The following is a 17715-nucleotide window of genomic DNA, read 5'->3' as shown; positions in this document are numbered from 1 at the left end:
CAAATATTTTAATGAGTTCAGAGATGGAAGTGGTATACGTCTTGGTATATTCAAGACATTTCTTCCTCCTCCCCTATCTATCTATCTATCTATCTATCTATCTATCTATCTATCTATCTAGTGACAGCATTTCTCTACATATTCGGGGCTGTATTTGATCTAATTGTGTAGAACTGTCTTGAACTCACAGAGATGCACAAAGCCTCTGGTCTCTAGTGCTGGAATTAAAGGCATGCACCAAGTACTACACACACACACACACACACACACACACACACTCGCTGTGTGTGTGTGTGTGTGAATGTATGTATGTATGTATGTATATCTCCAAATCTCTGCTTCCTCACTTGTCAGATGACACTAAATGACACTTAAGAGAGAGACACTGGAGGTAGGAACCTTCCCAGGACTGAGATTACAGAACAAGCACAGTATTTGCTGTATACTGTAAGATGCTTTCAGGGCCCTGGCCTCTACCCCACTCTTCACTGCCTGGAGAACGTAGCCACTTCTTGCCCAGAGTAAGCTGAAATGTTCCGGGTGTCATAGGAAGCAAAGGGCTGCAGTGGAAAGCTCAAGAGAGCTCAAGGGTGAGTGGTTCCAGCTCAGTTTCTAGAAGACAGAAGCCCAGCCTTGTCTCAGACATTTGACAATCAGGAGATGTAATCACCAGTCCTGTTAATGGACTGCATGCAAGTGAGGGAGGGGGACGATGGGACTGACAGGGTAGGAGCCTTAGGGCTCGGAGAATGAAAGGAACCCACACCGGTCATCGCGGTAGGCTGCTTATACTCCTATGGCTTTATTTTCAGATAAGGTGTGAGAGCGACGGTGGTACTCTCGTGCAGTGAGCGAAAGGCAAGTCTGGAAGGTAAACTGATGACGCAAGCTTTGCCCCTGGTCTTTGCCCCACGCCCCGCCCCGCCCCGCCCCGCCTCGCCTCCGGAGCCCAGGAGTGGTGTGCGTGGCCGTGCCTCCGCGTGCGCAGCGGTGCGTGAGGGCGGGGCAGGGCAGAGGCGTTGGTCCGGCCACGTTTGGCCTGGCGGTTCCGGCTGCGGCGCGTGGGGGCGCACGGGGGGCGGGGCTGGAGCTGCAGCCGGATCCGGATGCGGCGGCGCTTTGACCCGCAGGGAGACTGACGCGCCGGGACTGGAGCGTGGTCCGCTCCAGTGCGGTGAGGCGGCCTGGGGCTGGGACGCGAGGGCTGGCGGGCTTGGGACCGCAGAGGCTGAGACGCCCTGCCCGGGAGCCGGGCGGCAAAGCTTGATGCCCGGCAGTCTGGCCGGGCAGGGTCTTGGAGGGCCTAGGAGTGTCCGTGGCGTGGGAATGGGGGACGGTCCTCACCTTTTCTGCCGCCGTCCCTATGAAAGGGCGCGAACCCTCGGTTCCCTTTTACGGGTGTAGCGGTCAGAGCCGCTGAAGACAAGCACCGGCTCTGAAGAGCCCCAGCTGCGCAGACTGTATGAAACCTGGGGTGGGGGAACCTAGAACTTGAACCTCTAGAAACACCAACTGTGTGGTTTCTATTATGTGTTAGAGCTAATGTTTATGTAAGGCAAGCATAAAATTTGTTCCTGTAAAAAAATAAATGGGGGTTTGTTTGGGATTAATTAATCCAAGAGTAGGTCTCAGGAAATGGATTCATTAAGGTAGGAATTGTATGATTCAAACAGATTCCATGATGCAAAGATTGTCATCTGTTGACTTTCCTGCAGTAATGCTCTATGGGAAAATGAGAGGATCCTCATTCCAGGCCACTCATTTGTTGATGAGTGTTAACTAACCTTAGGGCTAGTCTTGGAAACTCGGTGCTCCCAACTGTGCAACTAGACTTGGGGCTAATCAGATCGTGTAGATTAAGTACACTAACGGGAAAGACTTCTTGCTTCATGAAATACTACCTTTCATGAAGATACTCGGAGCTGTCTACTTATCTGTCTGTCTACCTGTAACCTATCACAGCGAGTTTGATTTGGCTGCAGATCATGTTTAGAAATGTGTGAATCCTGGTCTTCAATCTTCCTACTTGTTGCTCCGCTGTTTTTCAGGAAGCAGCCGCTCCCCATCTATATCCAGACTCATTCAGAGGCTGGGAAACCAAACTTGAAGTTGGGTGTATGTCTTTTGTCTTCTCACTTGTGGCCATGTGGCAATCTTTTTTTCTACATGACTTTCTGAAATGTGATTTCTAGATAATACCTTACGTCATTCATTATTCATTGACTAGAGGTTCACTGGACTAGGGCTTAGGCAATACTCAAGCATTGTAAACAAATGCTAATTTAGAAGTTAAACCCTACTGGGTAGAGGGGGAGGGGCTTTTAGTTAGAGTTTACAACCAAACTTAGAGAGGAAGTTAGGTGGTGACCTTTAAGTGCTACAGAATGAAGGCTTCTTGTAGTTTTGTTTTGATAAAACAGCCTGTGTAGCAGGGGCTAGCCTTGAACTTGGGTGGGGGGGGGAGTAGTAGAGAGGGGTACCTTAGAACCAGCTTTTTAAAAAAATCTCCATGTTTAATCAACTCCAATAATTAGTTTTAAAGTGTGTGTGTGTTTGAGATAGGTGTGACTGGGTAGCCTGCTGTCCTTGAGTCCCACACAGTCCATGCTTCAGCCTCCCTAGCACTGAATCCAGGTCTTTGCCACCTCACCTGAATTTTTATTAGATTGTAATTAGGCATGACCTCTGTCAGCATCATAAACTGTGTCTTTATGACTAGGAAGAAAGGCTTTTTTTTCCTTTGGATTTTATAAATCTCATTTAAAAAGAGGTTTGGCTCTCATCAGATCCTTTGTGTTTAACCAGACCAATGCCTGTCCTCATCTAGTTAGTAATGAACGCTAGAAACTGATGGAATGTTGCTGTCCAGTATGGTGTGGGACACACCTGTAATCAGCCTGGGGAATATGGAAACAGGAGAACCAAGAGTTAGAGGGAGGCTGGAGAGGTTGGCTGAGAGAGTAAATCATTTGCAGTGCAAGACTGAGAACCAGAAATCTGATTCCCAGAGCGCACGTAAAGAAAATAGGGTGGGCTTAGTAGCCCACCTGTAATGGTGTCATCAGGAGACAGAGAAGTCCTTTGAGTAAACTGACTATTCTCACCAACCTAAAAACTGAGTCGTGGGTTTGGAGAGAGATTGAAGAAGACGCCTGATGTCAACCTTGGGCCTCCTCCACTCTCACAGGCACACACACATGTGCACACATACAAACATGCCCACACAAACTCACACATACAATGAAGGGCGAGAGGCCAACCTAAGCTACATGATGAAACTGTTCTTAGAAAGTGACCTCCTGGCATTGTTCTTTCTTCACTATTTATGTGGCTTCCTTGTAGATCATGTACTTTCTCACCCATTGACTTAGGGACCTGGGTAGCTGATCAGTGGAAAGTAGCTAGAAATTACTGTGCTAATCACAAGTTGCCTTTTTCTGCTTGCCCCTTGAGCTGCTCACCTTTGCCAGGAGCATAGCTTATCAAAAATGGCCTTTTCAGTATGGGTGGAGATAGCTTAGTGAAGGATAAAGGGGGAACAGGGAGAGCTAGAGTGGGGCCCATGTGGGATGGACACAGCTTTCATGCCTTCGTTTAGTTACCTGGAAGCTTCAGGGTTTAATTTGTGGGTACTAAAGTGCCTCAGCTATCCAGTGTAACATGTAGCTATGTAAACGTGTCATTTTATTTAGAAGCCTTTAACGATTTCTTTTGTAAATCAATTATTGATAACCCATGAGTTCTTTAAAATCCTTTGGTGTCAATCACATCTTGCTTTCCCTTTCCCAACATCCTCGCTGCCCACCACCAGAGTTTTGCTAGTTGAAGACTGAGCTCAGGTGAACCCAATGTAGCTGCTTTCATTTTGTAAACAGTTCATTAAAACAACATGATAGCCATATCTTGGTGCCTGGACAGTGGGTTCTTATTTCTACCAGAATGCCTTTATACATTTTGATTAGTCTGAAATTCTCATTTCCAAAATTGAGATTCCAAGTATTAATTCTAACTTTTTAATTTTAACTCTTAAACAATAATGGAGTGTAGGGATTTGGCTAAACTAGACTAGTAAAGAGGTGACATCATTCTGCCTAGTAGAATCAATGATGCAACTTGTGGTAAAGGGCAAAATGAAGATGTAACACTCACTGCTAGAAAATTGCTAGAGTTTCAGAGTGACATTAAGCTGTGTGCAACAGGCCTGTGACACTTGGATGCTGCCTGTGGCCATGTTATTGTCCTCGGCCTGGAACCTTGCAAGTTCCTCTATCTACTTGCTAGTCTATAAGATACGATCATGATACATCTTTTATTACTTGTTAACAAATATAAAGTACACACCAAATTAATATTACATATTTTTATGATTATTTACAAAATAGGACCATTTAGTTAAAGAAATGTACAAGAAAACTATTAATAACTGGTTAAAATTTATTATGACTTAATTTTTATTGAGACAGCGTTTCATATCACATTGGTCATATGTGTGTTTTTGAGACAGTATTCCAAAGTTTAACCCAGGCTGGCCTAAGACTCCTATTCCCTTGGTGCCTGAAGTTCTGGGATTATAAGCACGTCCCTCTATGTCTGGTGCATAGCATGAAAAACAACCAACCACCACCAACAAAACAACCCACTGGTTATTAAACTGTTTAGAAGTAGCTACCACACACAGTGTCTGTCATGGCTAAGATAATACTATTGTGAATACAGAGAATAATGAAGTAATTTGAGTAATTCCTACGTTTCTTGTTTGTGGTTCATATAAAATAAGTCATATTCATATGTTTAAGTGAGTCTTTAGTGACCCCTGGCTACCAGGTGATTTCTGAGCCTAGTAATAACTGCAAGATTCTAAGTGTTCAAATGTGAGCACCCACAAGATGACAGTGCTACACCAGGAGCCCAACCCACAGGATAAAGCATCTTCAGGATCTGCTAGTTTTAAAGTTTTGTTTTTGTGACTTAATTTGACTACTCAACCCATAACCCAACTGACAGTAAAGATGGTTTTTAACAAGTAAACGTGTTTACACTTACAGATTTTAGGTAGCTAGAGTAGAGTAGCTGATAAAATGTTATAGAACCCATTTGTGTGATGACATTAACTTTCTTAACAAGTATACTTTTCCTTTTATAAAGCCTCTCAACATTTGAAATTTTATTTTAGACTTTACTGGAAAGATGAAACCCGATGAAACTCCCATGTTTGACCCAAGTTTGCTCAAAGAAGTGGACTGGAGTCAGAATACAGCTATATTTTCTCCAGCCATTTCTCCAACGCATCCTGGAGAAGGCTTGGTTTTGAGGCCTCTCTGTACTGCAGACTTAAATAAAGGTATGGGCCCAATTTTAGTTTGGGAATCCTGACCAGAATTTGTTGCTTTCTTCATAAGCATGATGCTAACTTGAAACAGTACTTGACTTTGTACTTAAAGTGACTGGATCACTCAACTGTAATAGTCATGTATCATGCCTAAGACCAGATATTACTACGATGAATTTAAAAATAACTAAATATAGCAGTATTCCATCCAAAAGGATATCTGAAAACAAAATTGAAGTTATAATGTATAAACACATGGATGAGTTTTCTCCAAGAAGACAGGCAAAGGAACATTCTTTGGACAAACTGAAAGGGTTTTATTTAGTCCTGTGTAATTCTTAACATCTAAATTATCCAAAACAATTTCCTGAAACTTTGGTAACATTTTGCCTTACTATTTTCTTTTAGATAGGTATTTGAATAAAGTAAATTTGACCAGAACTACTGCATGTAGAAAAATTAAGACTAAAAAAGTTAGAAAATGTACTTTTAACATTATCAGTAGTTTTTTTGGGTTTATTTTTATTTTTTTGAGACACAGTCTATGTATTCCTGGCTATCTTTGAACTCAGAGATCTACCTGTCTCTGCCTCCCAAGTGCTGGGATTTTTAAAGTTATGTGCCACTATTAACATTAAAATTAAAAAATTTTTAAATTGTCCCAACAGCATTATACTAGTTACACTTTATCTTACAAGTGATATATTCAGTGGAGTGAGAATCTTGCACTTTTTGGGTCATATATTTAGGAGAATGTGGCATCCCTTACATAAAATTTAAATAGCGCTTAACAGTATACATGCTGGTTCTGTAATTATTGATATTAAGGCTTGAACTACCGTAAAATCATATGCAGGCAAATATTGTTGAAGGCTGTCACTTGCTATCCTGTTTATAAAAATAGGTACTTATATGAAAATGCCCTTATGTGTATGGTACCATGTGTAATGAATGCGCACAACACACTATTGAAAAAATTGCATGTTTAATCAGCAAATCTTGATTAAAGATTATTATAAAACATGATTATAGAGTTTTGAAAAAGTAACTTTCTTTAACCTACCCAGTGAATATTTTTGCTGCTTTCCATATTTTAATCTTTCTTTTGCTTTTCTCCTGAAATGTTTTAAAACTAGGTTTTTTTAAGGTATTGGGTCAGCTGACAGAGACTGGCGTCGTCAGCCCGGAACAGTTCATGAGTAAGTACCATGCGGCACTTCGTCTGAATGCATAGAAATCTGGTCAGTACCCGCTCAGTCAGATAGGTTAGTTACAAATCAGCCATCCTTATTTATAGAATCGAGATGTTTTGTATAACTTGATATTTACTCTAGAATTGCTTTCCTTTTGTTGTAGTATGTATCTTAAATAAATCTTAAAAAAGATATATACTACAATAAAAGGAAAGTAATTCTAAGATTTATATATTTTGTATATAGTGTTCTGCCTGCGTGTATCCTGCAGGCCAGAAGAGGGCACCAGATCTCATAGCCACCACGTGGTTGCTGGGAGTTGAACTCAGGACCTTTGGAAGAGCAGGCCTCTGCGCCATCTCTCCAGCCCTGTAGAATATCTTTCTATGTGGTTATGGTTAGCACAGAAATTTCATTACAAACTTAAAAAAAATTTATGAGTTTATGTTCCTACTTTCCTTTTGTTCTTATTTATTCATTCATTAATCCATTTATTTATTTGCTTTTATATTGAATTTTAAGGTTGGGTATCTTAGTCTAACAATCCCCTTCTCCCTTTGAGACATGAGAAAATGGGTTTCCAAAAAGAATCAGTCGTACCCGATATCACAGTTAATTATTGCCAAGAGAGATGGAACCTTCTTAGCTTTATCCAGTGTCGTAACTCAGTCTATTCCCATTTTCTATTAATGCAGCTCCTTTAGTCGGTAATTTCTCCAACTAGGCTGAGAATGAAGATCAATATTCTATAGTTTTGTTTATTTTCCCTCATTGAATTATTTCCTCTCCCCCCCAGATTGGGACCTATATAGAATGAGACTTTGAAAATAAACAATATCTGAGTTTCTCATATCAGAAGAGATGAGAAAGTGTAGCTTTTTCTAGCAATACAAAGTATTAAACATTGTTTGTATGACTTTGGAAAAGTTGTTTAAATGGGGATGTATCTCTCATCTTTGTAAGGTGCTATTACAGCAAAGATCCTATTTCTAAAGAAACAAATACATAATCATGAAACATTGGAAAACAAGTGGAAAACTGTTTTGTTAAAGTACACTGAAGCCAAGACTGAATTGTGGATATAATATACTCTTATAATAACCTGCAGTTTTGTTCTTTGAGTATCTGTTGAGTGTTAGTTTTAGATAAATGTAAATTAAGTGGGAAGATATTGACGTTTTAATTAGTCACAGAAATGGCAACATGCACAGTTTCTCTGTAATTCTGTGTTGTTCATCTGAAAGAACTCAGTCTTACTTTGCTAGCAGATTGTATGTGTGTTTCTGCAAACTAAACCAAGTAACATCACTCTCTACCTCAGGGTTACGTCCCCATTCTGTACTAACAGACGACTTTAAAGGTGTGGACCACCTAGTGCTGACCGTTGGTATTTCAACTCCTTAATGTTTTAAATAATGTAGTATTTTTAGAAGAGGAAACTAAATTTTAAAGTGCACACCCTTTCTTAGTTCCAGAGCTTGGGGGGCGGGGGTGGGTGGGTTAGAGACAGGCCAATCTGATCTACAGAGGAAGTCCCAGAACACCCAGAGTGATATAGTGAGACCCTGCCTCAAAAGCTCAATTTACTTCACTTGCTTTCACTGAGGCAAAATAGCGTCAACATTCAAAGATGAAGTCACACAGGCTTGGTGCTTTTCTTGAATTCAGTAAACTAGAAATGCATACTATCTAACACTTTTTGACATTTCCTGACAGAATCTTTTGAGCATATGAAGAAGTCTGGAGATTACTACGTTACAGTTGTGGAAGATGTGACCCTAGGACAAATTGTGGCTACAGCAACTCTGATAATAGAACATAAATTTATCCATTCATGTGCTAAGGTATGTACTCACATTAATGCCTATGAATAAAGCACACAGATATTTTCTAATGAAACCAACTTGGAAAACTTCATTAGCAAAATCAATGTTCCAGTAACCGTTCACTGCTCCTTAGCAGAAGATACTTCTGGAGTTTCTGCAAATTACAATACAATGAAATTCAGATAGATGAGCCAGCAATAAGATGGCTCAAGAGGTTGGCCACCAAGCCCAACAACCCAAGTCCTAGCACTGAGATCAGCACAGTGGGAGGAAAGAACTAATTCCCACAAGTTGTAGTTCAACTTCCACAAAAGCCATTCACAAATGCAGATGCACATTCACACACTCTTTTTGGATATGCTCTGTTTATGACAAGATTGCATTATGGGGATTGGGGTTTAGAGCTCTGCTTTAGCAGTACAGAGGGCAGGTTGAGCATAGAGCTAAAAAAAAATGGTTAAGGAGAAACTGATTTTCCTGTTTCCTCTGTGAAAAAGTAAAAACTGTAATTAGCAACTATTGTTTAGTAGAAAACAGGCTGAAGGCTCATCCTGTAGTACTGTGATTGTTTGCAGAGAGGGAGAGTAGAAGATGTCGTCGTTAGTGACGAGTGCAGAGGGAAGCAACTCGGCAAACTGTAAGTATGTACACGTAACCATGGAAACTGTATGGTTTCTGTCCCAGTTTGGCCTCTTGCCGAGAAACTTATTTTAAGAGAAACTTATTTTAAGATTTTTCTAATTTATTTCTGACCTTCTTTAATTCTGAACTCATTCTCCTGTATCTTAGACTGAATTTAATGAAAAATTAAGTACAGTTTTGTTAGGTTTACCTCATAGTTTGAGAACTGAAAACATATCATTTACCAAGAGTAACATGTAATTGAACTGTGCGTATTTGTATGGTACTGTTAACTCTAACATGCTAGGCAAGTAGTGTTCTGCTAACTGAGGAATGTTGCAAGCAGTCTCCTTGATACCACTCCCTCCAACCCCTACTCCCTCTGTATTTCTTTTTTTTTTAAGATTTATTTATTTATTTATCTATTTATCTATTTATTTATTTATTTATTTATTTATTACTACATGTAAATACACTGTAGCTGTCTTCAGACACACCAGAAGAGGGCATCAGACGGGTACAGATGGTTGTGAGCCACCATGTGGTTGCTGGAATTTGAGCTGAGGACCTTCAGAGGAGCAGTCAGTGCTCTTAACCACTGAGCCATCTCTCCAGCCCCGTTGTGTTTGAGACAAGGTTTTTCTGTGTACCCCTGGCTGTCCTGGAACTCTGCAAACTCTGTTTGCAGACCCAAAGCCACAGAGACCCACTTGCCTCCTGAGTGCTGGGAGACAAGTCTCATTAATTCAGTCGCGCTATGAACTTGTGATCCTTCTGCCTCAGAGTCTGGAGTAGGTGAAAACAGGTCTGGCTTATGAAAAGTAACCTCCTTAACTCTCAATACTAGCATTCTCAGACTCAAGCAAGTCACAGTGAGTATTCAGCTCCTTTGTCAGATACAAATCAAAGGCAATGTTTAATATTTGCATAGGAGAACTGCCAGGCTATGAGTAGAAGAACTTGTATTTAGATATAACCTCTGAGTTTTAATGAGTCTACTCAATAAATAGGCATCGGGTATGCATCATGTAGTCCCTAAGCATTGGGATCCTTGATGTATGAACTGCACCAGTTTCTACTATTCTAATCCAGGCAACTAGTCATGTCTAAAACATTAGAACATGAACGTTGTTTTTCAAGAATGACAAAGGATGTGCCTAACTATAAAATTGGCAGGACAGTCACCTCAAGCTCAAGACCAGCCTGGACTATATGACAAGATCGCGTCTAAATATACACACAACAGAAGACCCTTCAGTTAGCACAGTTTGCTTTTTTTCAGACAGGGTTTCTCTGTACATCCCTGGCTGAACACTCACTCTGTAGACCATGCTGGCCTCAAACTCTGAGATCTCTCTTTTTCCTAGTACTGAAATTAAATCGATTCAGACTAATCTTGAGTTAATCTGATCCATATTTCCTTTAAAAAGTAGCTTTTATAAAATGATTGAAGACAGCTCTCAACAGGCAGGGGCAGGCAGATCTGCGGGTTAATGCATAGCCAGTTCCAGGCCAGCCAATGAGACTGTCTCAAGAACATAGCTATTTCATACTCATTTTATGTGAACCTGGCAAATGCTTTCAGTTGGAGAAAACATAAAGGTACCCCCACCCTGCAACCTTACAATATCACTGAGCTACACCCCCCAACCTGGAACAAAGATATTTTGGGGTTTCTTTTTTGAGTTAAGGTCTCCTGTTGCTTTGTGGTGGAAGACGACCTTTAATTCCAGAGCTTCCTGTTTGGTCTGTGTCACCAAAGCTAGCTAGAGACCTTTCACAAAAAAATAACATGGGCTATGTTTTTTAAAACCTGATGCATTTTAGTGTCTTTCTGTTTGTTTTGCTGTGTTTGGTTCCCCTAACCCCAGCATTGGGACTGAAGCTAGAGCTTCACACAGGTTTGGCAAGCAGCCTAGCACTCCAGCCTCTCATATGGTTAGCAAGGGGGTGAGAGTTGCCACACTTGGGAGTAATCTTCAGTTTGATCCCAAGAAAGCAGAAAGGAGAGAACTACAGGAAACAACCTTCACCCTTGTGCTGCTGGTGTGTCCCTCCGCCCATAATAAAAGAGGGTGAGTTATTTATTAACAGTCTGGAGGCTAACGTGTTTGAAACAGAATAAAAATGCTTCAGCGACTTAAATGTTTATCAACTTAATAATCTGAACACTTAAAGGAGTATTATTGGTCTGGGCAGTGGTGGCGCACGTCTTTAATCCCAGCACTCGGGAGGCAGAGGCAGGTGGATTTCTGAGTTTGAGGACAGCCTGGTCTACAGAGTGAGTTCGAGGACAGAAACCCTGTCTCGGGTGGGGGTAGGGTGGGGGTGGGGTTAGTATTATTGGAAAGACCACGATCTAAGCTTATATATACTGAATCAATACTATTATTTTTATGTAACACTAATCTGTGTCATTATCAAGGCCCATTTTGGTTAATGCTGTCTTCTTATCCTTTTTTTCAGGTTATTATCAACTCTTACTTTGCTAAGCAAGAAATTGAACTGTTACAAGATCACCCTTGAATGTCTACCACAAAATGTTGGTTTCTACAAAAAGTTTGACTATACAGTATCTGAAGAAAATTACATGTGTCGGAGGTTCCTAAAGTAAAAACCACCATCAAGAGGTTAATGCTACAAAGCTTAAATAACTGTTTTAGAGTTCATTTTTGTTGCTGCAGCCCAGTGAGCTCCCTAACTACTAGACTGAAGTACACTGTGGTGTGCCAGTGTGTAGTAACCTGGGAGGATGCTGGGAATACAAATAAAGGGGAGGATTTTTAACCAAAGGAATATATTTTCAACTTGAATCTTTTCTTGCATTGTATTTTTCTAAAGTTTGTCTTCATTTCTTGGTAGTCAAGTGTATGGGTAGTAAACATGTCTGCTCTATGCTGCTCATTTTTAAATATATGTATATACATATATATTGAATAAGGGTGTTTCTTACCATAAAATTATTTTTGTCTCATACATCTAAATAGACTTAAGGTGCACCATTTCTCATTGGACACTTCTGTTATCATGACCACCAGATACATATTTGTTGTTGATCCTAACCCTGCAGTCTTTTTAAAGCAACAAAAGAAAAATGGGACAAGGTACAACAGCTTAAATAACGATTTACTAAGTGTAAAGTTTTGTGCAGATACTGTACCACCTGCCACCTGTCACATGGTATTAGAATTATCCAGGGTCCTTTTCATTTGTCAATGAGCAGCTCCCAGAGCTGCTACCCTGGTTTCCGTACCATTGACATTTGAAGCCTTTGAGTCACAAAAAAATGTTCAGTACTTCCTAAATTTAGTATAGCTTTAAAATGATGGTAGCTTTTCTATTTAATGTGATTATAATGGTACTATTATTCTGATCCCTGTCCTTTCTGTTTTATTTAAATGATTTTTAAAATAGAATCAGATACTTTATTAATAGTGGTTCTAATCTTTTGCATTCCATGTTATTACATTAAACTTGTTTATATGAATAGTCTTTCATGTTAGAATCTTGTCTTGTGTTTTTCTTTTTTGTTGAGACAGGGTGCCCAGGATATCCTGGAACCCCTCACACATGTTCTAAGAACTGGTATTCCAGGCATGTACCACCATGATCAGCTTCAGTCTATTAGGTTAAGACCTGGCTCTTAATACCCTAGGTTTAAGTATCTTTGTACTTCAATTGGACTTTGGATTTTCCTGCAGTCATTAGGTTTGTCTTTGATTTTCAGAGTTCTTTAGTTCTGTAACCATGACACAGCTTCATTAGGTTTTATCTATGTTAAAAAAAGCCTTTTCCCCAAAGTAAAATTTAGCACTTTATTTTTTAACATTAAACTCTTTGGTAAGACAGTCTGTGATGTTAGTATTTCAATAAAACCCATGGAGTTGTGTTTTCTCTTAAATCGTCTTACAGAAACAGTTGTAGCATGTCACCAACTGAAACCGTTTTAATATTATTAAATTTTTACTCACCTTAATCTGTGGGAGTAAAGCTGGGTTACTTCTACCCAGAAGACAAAGAGGTCTTGAGGCATAAGGAATATGAATGAGCTTCTCAATCATTGCAAGTACAATGGCACAAGAGTTTTAATACAACCACCAGTCTTCACAAAATAATTTTAATACTTTGTGCCCAGGCTAGCAGCATCTTGCACTGTGACATTCCTATACATACATAAGCATTTTATCTGAGTACAAATGTTAAAAGTAGAATAACGTAAGCAATTGCCTATACAGAGGTAAAGAGACACATATGTTACTGTTCTTGAGTCATTTTTGCTGCATAGTAAATTGCAATTACATGTCAGTATCATGTTACTGATTGAGAAAACACTTTGAACTGTGAGGTATGGTAGCTCCCTGTAAGAGAGCAGAACATGTAAACCTGAATATTTTGAGTGATTTTTTTTTTAGCTGCCATGGATGGGAAAGACAAAAGAATTATCCAGCACTCAAGACTCTAGAAACTTATTTTCCTAATAAAAATAAATAAACAAAATCCTTGAGTAATTCTCAGCTATTTCCTACTATTTGCTCATTGGAGTGTTGTTGAATGGACAAAGATACTGTAAATACTGACGTGAAGTTATGCTTTAGGATTGTGAATTAAACCGGTTATTTAAAAAGATCCATCAGGTAACTGCTCATTTACTTTACATCAAGTTGACATCCTAATATATACATCCAACTTCATAATTCAAGATTGCACTTAAATACTTCTAATTCATGTGAATTCCATAGCAGTTAAACAATTAAGAACCTTATGTTTTATTACAAAGGACATGCTTAGCATTTTCTGACATTACTTCTAGACTCAGATTAAGTAGATTAAGTACAGCCCTACACCCCTTCAAATGAATATTCTGTTCTACAAGCGGTTGAAAGTTGGTAGCAAAGTTATCACACTTGAACATTCCTACTATAGAGTTGGTATAACATCTAATAGACAAGAAACTAGCATGAATCAGTTAAACTAGGAGAAGACTCCCTTCTCCACTCCAGTTTCCAGGAGCTGTCTCAAACTTTCAAATGGGGAGTAATGAAGTTCCCTAAGTTTTGATAAGAAAATGTATAGTTTTAATTATGAACCCAGCTTTCATATTTAATACTGAAACTGGGTGGACATTCATACATTATTCAAGTTGTCTAGAGAATAAATCATGATTGGATAAATTTATCATAGTTAACTTACAAAACATCACTAGAAATGGAACCTAAGACAGCTACTGACAGTAAATACAGAGGAAGAAAAGAAACTTGGAGGCTTCTTATGAAAGGACAAACTTCATCTGTCCACATCAACTGTGCTCAACATGGTGGCAGTCCCTAGTGTCTGAGACTGTCTCCAGTATATCGTGCTGGATAGGCACTTTATGTGAGAAGAAAAAAATGACAGTGGATAGAAAAATGGAAAATTACCAGCTACAAATGAATGTCAATAACCTCTGTTTTTGGACAGACTCCTATTTAAAGAGGAACATGTATTTTTATAAAACTTATTTTAAAAAGTTACTTCACATGTCTCATCTTGAAAATCCAATTTTTTTAAAATAGAGATTGCTTTAATCACAATTTCTGTTCAGTGAGCCATGGATTATGGGTTGACTCCAAGAGAGATCTTTGTTGGCCTGTATGTATACAGGGATTTTTGAATACCCAATGTAATCTTGGCTCTGCTAGACCACCATGCCTGTGACACAACAGAATTAAAAGCAATGCTTTTTTTCAGAGCTGAAAGATAGGAGATGGGATGGGAAACCAGAAGAGGCTAGAAATCAAGGTAACAGTAATTCTGGTTTATATTCAGGCTCCTACTGTGAAGGACAAAGAACCTTTCTATACTGTTGATGTCATAGGGTGGTGAGCAAAGCAAGGAACTTAAGTGCAACCTGTTACCTTACACAGTGCCTCATGGTACCCTGGGAGTGTGCGGGCATCATTCCCAACCGTAAAGCACCTCGAAAGAGGGCTGAGACACGTGAGCTATATATATATAAAGGAGCTGTGTTTGTGCTACCCTAAAGTCATCATGTACAAAAGTTAAAAACACTTCTCTCTTCTGCACATCACATTTACAGTAGTAAAATGTTTTTTGTAGAACAACTTTTATACATATAGATAAAAACATGGAAAACTAAAGAGCCATAAAATGATTTTGCTAATGCAAATTATGGTACAAATTTGAATTAATTTAGGAACAAGTTAAAACAGTAATCTACAATACACTGAAGCCACCCACAAATTGCTTTCCCCAATGGATACATCTTCAAAGCAAAGCTGTCAGCTGAACCTCAGAGAAATAATTAACAGAAAATAGAAGGAAGTGTCTCATTCCAAATAATTTACTTTCTTCAAGCATCAGATTTAATTTATGATTTTAAAACAAGAAATTACAGAAAAACGTTAATAGCTGTTCACTGCTTTATATACTAATTTAGAAGTCATGAGGATTTGCTTGTTTGTTGATGCAAGGCACTTTTCTTTTGGGGGTTTCATATTGAAGAAACAGTGCTACATTGGTTTGGTCTACTTTGAACCATTTTGGACAAAAGTTAGAAGAGCTCAGCAACTCTGAAAAGACCAAGTCTACATTTGGCTTAAACAGCAAAGAGAAAAAAGTCATGTGGAAAATATAACACTATCCTTATTTTTTGGAGTATCTGGTTTTAGAAAGTAAGACCTCTTTCTTTAATCATTTCAACTTTTCTCATTTAGAATAAGGGAGGCAATTAGAAAGGAAGTATTAACTGTATTAAATTGTAAAGTAGGCTAGTTGGCTAAAGTCATGATTTAAAGATACGGGACCAAGAAGTTTAAAAAAATGGTAATCAAGTTACTGAATTATACTAAAAAATGTGGACAAGTTCTACATTTTGTTAATGTTTTTGTAAGAGGCTTCATCATAAAATTGAACTGTAAAATTACCTTAAATGTAATATATATAACACAAAATGAGTTTTTAGGAAACATTAGGAAATTTTTTTGTTATAAATTATCCAAAATCTATAAACAAATCCCCCTAACTTGTATTTTGTTTAAAGTAATAACTTTATATCATACAAATAAATTTCAAGTATGAAAAGTGCATTATTGCAATAATACCTCTTTGCAAGTCCAAAATTCTTGGTTTATAATAAAACCATAAAGGTTTTTTTGTTTCTTTTTTTCTCTTTTTTTTAAGTAAACCCATCACCCATCAGTGCCATCTACTGCATAAGTCCAACATCTTAAAGTGTTGCAGAGAAACATGTCTGGAAGCAATGTATAATTGAAAAGAAAGTATTTGTGAGTTTACCATTTCACATTATCATCACTAGGATCCTCTCCTTTCCAGATGGAAGCTCACACCCATGTAACAGTCCTCACAGGTCAGCCGTTCTGTGCGGTTGCCACTTGCATGTTTCCAAAGTCGTCATCTTCCTCATGTGTTCTCTTCACACTACCTACAGGTTATTGAATGAACGCACAGTGAGAACTTCACGTTGGGATACCACAAGCAGCAAAGTAGCTAGGTGAGTTCCAAGCTAGCCTGGGCTACATGGCTAATTCTGGGCCATCCAGCACTACATAGTAGGAAGGATGGCTCAGCAGTTAAGAACCCACTGCTCCTTCAGAGGACCTAGCTTTGGTTCCTAGTATTTACTTGGTGGCTTACAACCATCTATAACTCCAGTTCCAGACATTTGCTGCCATCTTCTGATCTTCTCAGAAACCTGGCATGCACGTAGTATATGTGTGTGTACATACATGCAGGCAAACACTCATAATAAAGCTTAAAAACAACAAAAACTCAAGACAGGAGCAAAGAGAAATTGAGATAACTTGAATTGCACTGTTGAACTTGAAACACACTTTTTTATGTATTAATCACTTTTTTCATTTTGTTCTGAGACAAGGTCTTGATATAATCTTCCTGCCTCCATCACCCAGGACTGAGACTTTTTTTTTTTTTAAGATTTATTTATTATATGTAAGTACACTGTAGCTGTCTTCAGACACTCCAGAAGAGGGCGTCCGATCTCGTTACGGAGGGTTGTGATCCACCATATGGGATTTGAACTCAGAAGAGCAGTCAGTGCTCTTAACCGCTGAGCCATCTCTCCAGCCCCAGGGCTGAGATTATAGGCTTGCCACCATATCCAGCAATGGCATTTTTAGTGTCAGCCACGTTATCCAGACTGGTCTTATTTCAATCTTATAATAGTTATATAACTTAACAGAGTTAAAATTAAACACAGTAGATTCAACTGGTTATTATAATTGGCTATGCATTATAGTTTATGCATAACATAATAATAAGAAGAAATAGTACATGTTAGACTGCTAATCCTTTGAAATTCTTTAGTTTCCTCAGCATTTCTAAACAGATTGCTCAGCAGTATGTGAAATGTGTAATAGGTGCTTCTTTTCTACTTCCATCACTATTACCTTTCTCTTTAATTTTCTACAAAACAAACAAGCAAGCAAACCCCTTACCTGTGGTACCAGAATGAACAGCTAAGGACCTTTCTATTTGGAGTGGTGACATCATCTGTATTGTTAATTTTGCTAAGTAGATGGCTTCATATTCCTAAAAAAAGGATTTTAAATAGCTCAGATAAAAGATGAATGTAATAGCCAGGGCTACACAGAGAAACCCTGTCTCGAAAAACCAAAAAAAAAAAAAAATGTATACAAATGTATACCTTTGTATTCGTAGTTTATAGACAAAGGGAAGAATACTCTTACAAAAGGAATGAACCAAGTTC

General features: G+C 38.8%; 2 protein-coding genes across 5 annotated transcripts in view; one reads left to right on the top strand and one right to left on the bottom strand.

Moving 5' to 3' along the window:
* Positions 1-934: 934 nt before the first annotated feature.
* Gnpnat1 (glucosamine-phosphate N-acetyltransferase 1) lies at positions 935-13501 on the top strand. 4 transcript variants are annotated; one of them, XM_006519276.4, is made up of 6 exons: positions 935-990; positions 5174-5341; positions 6466-6528; positions 8239-8366; positions 8924-8985; positions 11436-13483. In XM_006519276.4, the coding sequence occupies exons 2-6, from the start codon at positions 5188-5190 to the stop codon at positions 11581-11583; spliced, it is 555 nt and encodes a 184-aa protein (XP_006519339.1). In that variant the 5' UTR covers positions 935-990; positions 5174-5187; the 3' UTR covers positions 11584-13483. The 4 variants fall into 4 exon arrangements, with proteins under 4 accessions (XP_006519339.1, XP_006519337.2, XP_006519338.1 ...); XM_006519274.3 differs by having other exon boundaries at positions 967-1174; positions 8924-8989; XM_006519275.3 differs by lacking the exon at positions 935-990 and adding an exon at positions 997-1460.
* Styx (serine/threonine/tyrosine interaction protein) overlaps positions 13038-17715 on the bottom strand; it is a 25699-nt gene continuing 21021 nt past the window's right edge. The window contains exons 10-11 of the mRNA NM_019637.3: positions 17444-17537; positions 13038-16410 (exon numbers count right to left, since the gene is read on the bottom strand). Of these exons, the coding sequence (NP_062611.2) occupies positions 16337-16410; positions 17444-17537 (168 nt within the window). The 3' untranslated portion in view covers positions 13038-16336. The remainder of the gene's footprint in view (positions 16411-17443; positions 17538-17715) is intronic.

This window comes from Mus musculus, chromosome 14, assembly GCF_000001635.26.
Source record: "Mus musculus strain C57BL/6J chromosome 14, GRCm38.p6 C57BL/6J".
Lineage (NCBI taxonomy): Eukaryota > Metazoa > Chordata > Mammalia > Rodentia > Muridae > Mus > Mus musculus.
The sequence above is the reverse complement of the archived record's forward strand: the minus strand, read 5'-3'. Positions and strand labels throughout refer to the sequence as shown.